Raw genomic sequence first — 7,415 nt, forward strand, 5'->3', positions numbered from 1 at the left:
CGCCCAGGCCCAGAGTTCAAGTCTCCCGATTGACAAAAAAGAAAAAAAAAGGGGAGGGGACAAACTAGGTTCAATTCTTCAGTACCACAAACATAGAAAAAGCCAGGGGGCCGAGAGTGTGGCCAAGTGGTAGAATGCTCACTTAGCATGCATGAAGCCCTAGGTTCCATTCCAGGGTACCACATACACAGAAAAAGCTGGAAGTGGTGTTGTGGCTCAAGGGTAGAGCACTAGCCTTGAGAAAGCTCAAGGACAGTGCCCAGGCCCTGAGTTCAAGTCCCAGGACTGGCAGAAACACATGCATGGTTATATGTGCACATGTGCACACCCATGTACAAGATTCTTCCACTGGGGTGTGGAATGTATTGCCTTGACCTCACACAGAACACAAAGGTAGAAAGGGAGGGCCTGCTAGCAGACCTGAGGTTCTGACACTTGCTGTCCCTGGAGAGCTATGCCAGCTACCCAGGACTGCTGGCTATATAAATCGAGTCAGGATAGGAAGGAGGGCAGTTTTGCTAGGGTAACTGATACAGGCCAGGCTTTTTCCCGGTACCTGGTAAGTCACATCACCTGGCTCTGTTTACTACCCCCCCCCCAACTTCTGTTTGTCCACACTCCAGGCACTGGAATTACTATGGTTTCCTGCTTTATCTTTTACCCAACACCTCCGGGCAGGATGACACAGAGTTGTCTGCAGCTGTCTCTGAGAGCAGCTGGGATTTCACAAGGACAGGTGTTGAAAGATCACCTGGCTGAAGAAAGCAGGAAGAGAAGGCAGGATGAGGCACTGGGCTAGCTTCTAATCAAGCTTCCAGCCCCAGGAGCACCCCAGGCAGAGCCCTGTATACATCCTGTTCCTTGAGGTGGTCTCCTTGGCGGCTATGAGACTGCAAAGGACAGGGATGTGCTGACATCTTGCACACAAGCCCTGGGGCCTTGGATGTCTGGGTTACTGACCAGGGATCCAGCAGATACTAACATCCGCCTCTAGACAGGCGCTACGGCTACGCCTGCACTGGGTGGTACCTGGACCAGGCCCTGGGTACCAGATACCCATGCTTGGGGTATTGATTGATTCTGCTCTCACACAGCCTCTGGAAAAGTGTTGCAGGATCCCAGCTTCACACACCAGGAAGCCCTCAGGCACTAATGTCTCTAGCAGAGACCAAAGCTTGACCCCCCTCCTCTAGACTGACTGCTTCTCCCTGCAGGAATCCTGCATGCCACGGGGATGGGTCATGGCTAGTGCCATGCTGTGTGTCCACTGTGGCTTGTCTAACAAAGTGTGCCCTGGCTAATGCCACCCCAGCCCCAACTGAGCCAGCATTCCTGGGCTGGGAATGGAAGTGGGGAAATGTCCAGTATTTTCCAAACCTTTCAAGACAACCCTCCACGATGGGATCCGCGTTTTGGTTCTCAGAACCTTGAGCTGGTTCCAGCAGGGACCACCACCTTCAGCTGACAGCCACGGGGTATCCTTAAGGGACCAGCCCAAAAGTTTATCCTGAAACAATTCCTTGTACCCTGATCCCCCCGGAAGGAGGGGAGGAAACTGGCCTGAAAATCCGACTTTAGCCCACCCGTCAGCAGCCCTGGGACGGGGGAGCGGCAGGTACAGAGAAAACCAATGCCTGGAGGCCCAGGAGCCAGAGGGGCTGCTACAGCTGTGGCCTGCATGGCCGCCCAGTAATCGCCAGCTCCATGGTCTTCGGGTCGCTTTCCCAGGCAGGCGTGGCCCTTCTCCACCCCCGCGGCGCGGCCACCCATTGGTGGGGATGACCCCGCACTCCCCGCCCCTTCCAAGACTTGGTCCCTAGGGTGCTGGTAGCCCGGTCAGATTCCCGGGCTGGGCTGAGGATGGCCCGCCAGCAAGGGACGGGGGGACTGGAGCGGCGGCCCGCCGGAGGGGTCCAGGGCCGGCCCTAGAAGCCCAGGTAGCCCAGGCCTGGGAGGTGCCCGCGGTGCGCTGCCCTCTGCCTCAACTCCCAGCGTGGGACCTTCATTTGCCGTGGATCCAGGATGGAGCCCGCGAGCGGCGAGCCCAGGTGCATGGAGGCGGCCCCCGGCCCACCGGCCATGGCCTGCCCGCCCTGGCCGCCCGACGTGCGGCTGTGCGGCCACCTGCGCAAACAGAAGTCCCAGAGCCTGCGCTTCTTCGTGCTGCGCGCGAGCCCGCCGCGCCTCGAGTGCTACGAGAGCGAGAAGAAGTTCCGCGCGGCCGCGGCCTCCCCCGCCGCCCGCCCCGCGCGGCCGCGGCGCTGCATCAGCCTGGAGGGCGCCTGCACCATCAGCAAGCGCTCGGACGCGCGCCAGCGCCACCTGATCGTCGTCTACACGCGCGACAGCAGCCTGGGCGTGGCGGCCGCCAGCGAGGCCGAGCAGCAGGCGTGGTACAGCGCGCTGCTCCAGGTGCGCGCCGCCGCCAACGCCGCCGGCGCCCCGGGTGAGCCGAGGCCCGAGGCCCGGGCGCAGGGAGGGCGCTCCCGGTGCCTGGCGAGGGGGCCCCCGACCCCGCCCGGGCCAAACAAGAGTCCAAGCGCGAAGCGTCGTCTCCGCCGCCCCCCCCGACGCCCCTGACCGCCCCGCTGTCTCCCTAGGTCCCACCGCCCTCGACGACCCCGGGGCCTGGATCCTCGCGCCGCCGTTCCAGGACGTGTGGCCCGTGACGCTGCGCGCCAAGGGGCTGGGGAGGGCGCAGGGCCTGGGCGGCGGCAGCTACCGCCTGTGCCTGGGCTCCGGGGCGCTGAGCCTGCTGCGGAAGCCGGGGAGCCGGGGCTCCCGCGATGACCGCGCCCCGCCGCCGCCGCCCGCCCTGCGCCTGTCCCTGCTCAGCGTGCGGCGCTGCGGACACGCCGATGCCTTCTTCGTCCTGGAGCTCGGCCGCTCGGCGCCCACCGGGCCCGGGGAGCTGTGGCTGCAGGCGCCCGACGCCGTGGTGGCCCGGAGCATCCATGACACCGTTCTGGCCGCCATGAGGAGACTGGGCGGCGGGGCCGAGCCCCTGCCCCGGGCCCCCCCGGCCGGCGCCCCCACGCCCCCCGCCCTCTCGCCCTACGAGACCCCGGCCCCGGCCGTGCGGCCCAGAGGCCTGGGCGAGAAGGCGCAGGCGACGTTCCGGACGCTGGCGCGGCTGGTGCCCGCGGCCGCCCGCTCGGGCGCGCCGGGCCGGGCCGGGGCCGCCTCCGCCGCGGGGACCCCCGACCCGGACCTGGACGACTACGTGCACATGGGGGGCAGCGAGGGGGGCGACTACGTGTGGATGGCAGCCCCGCGCGACGGCAGCGCGGGCCCCCGGCACGCGGAGGGCACGGAGTACGTGCCCATGAACCCCTTCCCACCGGGGTCCCCCTCGGGGAAGCGGGAGGCTGAGCCCCGCGGGGACAGCGCGCGGCGGGGCACCTCGCCGGGCCCGCCATCCTGGTCAAGGCTCCTGCGGGAGCGGAGGTGCGCTGGCGTCCAGGCCAAGGCCGCGGCGACCGCCCCCGACAGCTGCCTCAACTACACCGAGCTGGACCTGGTCGCCCCCCTGGAGGTCCGCGGGGGCCCCCCCAGAGCCCCCCCGCAGGCCTATGTGAGAATCAAGTTCTAGAACCTTCCCAGGCCAACAGGTGAGCGACAGGGCACACGGAAAACGGAGCCCATGTTACTCAAGTGCTGCAACCTCCACGCCCGGCCTTCGCGAGGCCCCGGGGCAGGCGGGCTGTGACCTGGCCAGCGACCCCGCTCAGCCCTCCACTTCCCTTCCCTGCAGGGGTGTTGCCTAAGAAACCCCCAAGTCTGATTCTTTCAAAGAAAACTCCAGGGGCCTTGGGGGTGGCCTGGTGGTAGAGGGCTTGCGTAGATGCACAAAGCCCTGGGTTCGACTCCTCGGTACCACAAGCACAGAAAAAGCAGGAAGCGATGCTGTGGCTCAAGCCACAGAGCACTGGTCTGGAGAAACCGCAAGGGCAGTGCCCAGGCCCCGAGTTCAAACACCAGAACTGGCAAAAATAAGAAAATTCTAGAATATCCACACCCCTTCCCCTCCCCAATAACAGACAGGCCTGGCTTCTCTCAGCTAAAATCCTCATCCTGTTTCCTCGCAGAATCCTTATGGAATTGGTCTCAAGCTGCCTTTGGCCAAGATATGGAGGAAGAACCATCCCCCCCAAGCCCCGCCCCAATGTGGACAACCTGTCCCCACACCAGCTGTGCCTTTGTTAGTCTTATGAACTCTTCTCTCTGCTGAGAGCTAGTGGCCCACACCTGCAATCCTAGTTACTCAGGAGACAGATCTAGGATGGCAGTTTGAAGACAGTCCTGGCAGGAAGGTCTGTGAGACTCTCATCTGCAGTTCACCACCAGGGAGCTGGAAGTGGAGGGCTAGCTCAAGTGGTAGAACACCCAACCTTTGAACACTCAAAGGCAGCACCCTGGCCTGAAGTCAAGCCCCAGCACTGGCACAGAAAATCAAGAACAAAATCCTAACCGTCATCCAGTCCTATGGGGCCTCATGGCGGAACTCCTGGGACTGCAGGGATCTTACCATGAGTGCCCACTTCCCAAAAGCAATGTGCTCCTGAGCAATGTGCTCAGGCCTCTCCAGGCCTGGCAGAGTTGATCACATCTTTGCTTGCAAGAGATTTGGCCCCACCTTTGGACTATGGACTGACCCAATAAAAGTGCCCTGCTCAGTGGCCATGTTGTCTAGATTTCCCACCCCACACCAACGGGGTGACCAGTATGTGAGACTTCCCTCCCCCCTCCCTCTGCCACTTGCCACAGGGAGACTTGTGTATGCCATTGCTGTTTTACTGTCAATACATTAGGCTAGGCGAAAGGAAACCGCACTAGCTGGGGGCGTGGGGGAAGGGGTTATGGACAGTGGGAATCTGGATCCTGAGTAACAGGTGGATCGGTGGTGTCACAGCAGCTCTGACCACCACTGGTCTCCTGGGAGTTGGAATCAGGCTCTGGAAGGCTGGCGGAGGCCGGGGGAGCCTCTGAAGCGCTGGGTCTCTGCTCTCCCTGGCTCATCTGCAGCAGGCCGGTGAGGGCAATCAGCTCTGGCCCGCTGAGCCAGGCCGTGGTGGAACTGCCCTGGGGTGCAGAAGGGTACACCCAGGGGGTCATAACAGGTGGCAGGACCAACAGCTTCATGGGGCCCATGGCCTGAAAAGAAAAGGGAGCAATGGTTCCTCTTCCCTGGCGCTGTGCAGAGGCTATGGTGTCTGTGAGAGAGGGTTGTGGGCAGGAGGGGGATTTGATCTCACCTGCTGAGGAGGCTCACCCAGGTACAGAGGAACACGCTGTCCACGTGGCAGCAGAGGATCCAAGAGAAAAAAGTCTTCCCGACACATCACTGGGACTCCTAGGGCAGGGAGCATGGTGAGTGTGTGTGTGTGTGTGTGTGTGTGTGTGTGTGTGTGTGTGTTGGGAGGAGGGGGATGGCCTGAGGGCTCCTGTCCCTGGTTCCCACTGGGAAACAGTACATTGGAGTTGGTGCAGCACAGGAAAGGGGTTGGAGAAAGTACCTGCATCCCTGGGCATGGGTTGTCCGTTATGATGATGCCCTCCAGGGGGCGCTGGCACAGGGTACCCCCTGCCAGCCGCCTCATAAATGGGGTAGAACGAAGGATGACTCATAGTCCGGTTAGAGAAGGAGGCTCCTGACCCACAGCTGGGCCCCTGTGGAAGGCAGGAAGGGTTACTGGAGCCTTTGTCCCTTCCCAAGACACCTAGATCACCCCAAGCCAGAGCCATGAGGTCTCCCCAACTTACCCATGTCAGATGAGATCTTGTTTTAGCCTCATAGTTAGGGTCCCATGGTGACAAAACAGCCGTCCTGGAAGGGGTCACCTCCCAAGCCATCTGAGGAGGTGGGACTGAGGGGGACACTTGAAGAGATTAGAACAGGCCTACAAGCTGGAGGTGGGGCAGACTCAGCAAGGCCCTGAGTTCCAACTCTCAACATCACATTGAAAATAAAAGGTTTCCGGGCCGAGAGTTTGACCTAACGGTAGAGTATTTGCCTAACATGCACAAAGACCCAAGTTTGATTCCTCGATACCACATGCGTAGAAAAAAAACCAGAAATGGTGCTGTGGCTCAAGCGGTAGCGCTCTCGCCTTGAAAAAAAATACCAAGAACAGTGTCCAGACCCTGAATTCAAGGCCCAGGACTGGCAAAATAAATTAATTGAATAAAACAAAAGGTTTTAGGCCAGGTGTTGGTGGCTCATGCCTGTAATCCTAGCTGCTTAGGAGACTGAGATTAGAAGACGGTGGTTCAAAGGCAGCCTGTGCAGGAAAGGTAGTGAGACTTTTATCTCCAATGAACCACACCAAAAAGCCAAAAAGGGAGCCGTGGCTCAATTGGTAAAGAGAAAAAAAACCTAAATACTGGCTAGCTTTGAGCGAAGGAGCTCACGGACAGCGCCCAGGCCCTGAGTTCAAGCCCCACGACTGGCAACATTAAAAAATAAAGGGGAAAAGAAAGGGAGCAGTCTGTGAGACCAATGATCAGAACGGCGGGAAACGCGGTCAGGGGCGGCCCAGGCTCAAAGCCCGGGAGGGAGGCGAGGGAGGCGGAGGTGCGAAGGCAGCGGCGGGCCCAGCCTACCTGGAGTCGCCGGGGGCCGCTCGGGGCCCAGATGCGGGGCGCAGCGCGGCGGCAGCAGCAGCTCGTGCTGGACCCAGGGCCCGGCGCGGAGGTGCACGGGGCCGGAGGTCTGGAGATGGAGGCTGGGGAGGCGGAGGAGATGCTCGGCGCGGTGCCCACGGCCCCCCCACCCCGCCCCCCGGCCTTCCCCGGGCGGCGCCCGTCCTCACCCGGCCGGCGCCCACGCCGACGCGCCCGCGCTCCAGGCCAGGCTCTGCCCGCGGCCCTCGCCCTGCTCCCCCGCGGCCTCGTCGTCCTGCTCCTCCGCGTCCTCCTGCGGCTGCTCCTGGGCCGCCGCCGGCTCCTCCACGTCCTCCTCCTCCTCCCCGGGCTCCTCCGTCGCCTCCCGGCCTCGCTCCCTCATGCCCAGCTCCTCCGCGCCCCCGCCACCCGGGCCCTGAGGCGCGCTCGGCCGGGACAACATGCCAGGCGCGTGTGCCGAGCGCGTGTGAGGCAGGCCGGGCCCGCGCGGCAGCCCAGCCCGGTCACGTGGCCGCTCGCCTCGCTCCCGGGCGTCGCCCACGCCGACGCCAGCGCGCATTTCCCGCCACCAGCGGCTCCCCGCCCACGCGGCCCGGCGTGCGCCCCCTGGAGGCGGGGCTGGGAGCGCTTCACACGCCAGAGCGCGCATGCGCGCTGCCACTCCAAACGCCGAGCTCGCAGGCATGGAATGGGCATGCGCGCTGCCACTCACAGGCTGGAGCTCACACCCGTGGAGTGCGCACGCGCGCTGCCGCTCACAGGCTGGAGCTCACACGCGTGGAGTGCGCACG

General features: G+C 62.9%; 2 protein-coding genes across 2 annotated transcripts; one reads left to right on the forward strand and one right to left on the reverse strand.

Annotated features, from left to right (window-relative positions):
• The first annotated feature begins 2,079 nt into the window (after positions 1-2,079).
• LOC150042692 (insulin receptor substrate 2-A-like) lies at positions 2,080-3,592 on the forward strand. The gene is made up of 2 exons (XM_090324076.1): positions 2,080-2,446; positions 2,601-3,592. Exons 1-2 carry the CDS (start codon positions 2,080-2,082, stop codon positions 3,590-3,592), a joined length of 1,359 nt encoding a protein of 452 aa, XP_090180202.1.
• Positions 3,593-4,779: 1,187 nt separating this feature from the next.
• On the reverse strand, positions 4,780-7,273 carry Sap25 (Sin3A associated protein 25). Its single transcript, XM_090324077.1, has 6 exons — positions 6,838-7,273; positions 6,604-6,786; positions 5,764-5,867; positions 5,517-5,670; positions 5,256-5,353; positions 4,780-5,154 (listed from the first exon to the last, which is right to left on the reverse strand). Exons 1-6 carry the CDS (start codon positions 7,271-7,273, stop codon positions 4,858-4,860), a joined length of 1,272 nt encoding a protein of 423 aa, XP_090180203.1. The 3' UTR covers positions 4,780-4,857.
• Positions 7,274-7,415: the final 142 nt, after the last annotated feature.

Source organism: Megascapheus bottae, chromosome 34, assembly GCF_031878675.1.
Source record: "Megascapheus bottae isolate mThoBot1 chromosome 34, mThoBot2.hap1, whole genome shotgun sequence".
NCBI classification, from domain to species: Eukaryota; Metazoa; Chordata; class Mammalia; order Rodentia; family Geomyidae; genus Megascapheus; species Megascapheus bottae.

Excerpts from the sequence above, each read along its gene's own strand:
- Sap25 (XM_090324077.1), bottom strand. The coding sequence starts at position 7,273 with ATGCGCGCTCTGGCGTGTGAAGCGCTCCCAGCCCCGCCTCCAGGGGGC. Across the intron at positions 6,787-6,837 it reads GAGCCTGGCCTGGAGCGCGG|GCCGGGGGGCGGGGTGGGGG; the intron begins GCGCGTCGGCGT and ends CGCCCGGGGAAG. Across the intron at positions 5,868-6,603 it reads GCGGCCCCCGGCGACTCCAG|TCCCACCTCCTCAGATGGCT; the intron begins GTAGGCTGGGCC and ends TGTCCCCCTCAG.
- LOC150042692 (XM_090324076.1), top strand. The coding sequence starts at position 2,080 with ATGGCCTGCCCGCCCTGGCCGCCCGACGTGCGGCTGTGCGGCCACCTG. Across the intron at positions 2,447-2,600 it reads CAACGCCGCCGGCGCCCCGG|GTCCCACCGCCCTCGACGAC; the intron begins GTGAGCCGAGGC and ends CTGTCTCCCTAG.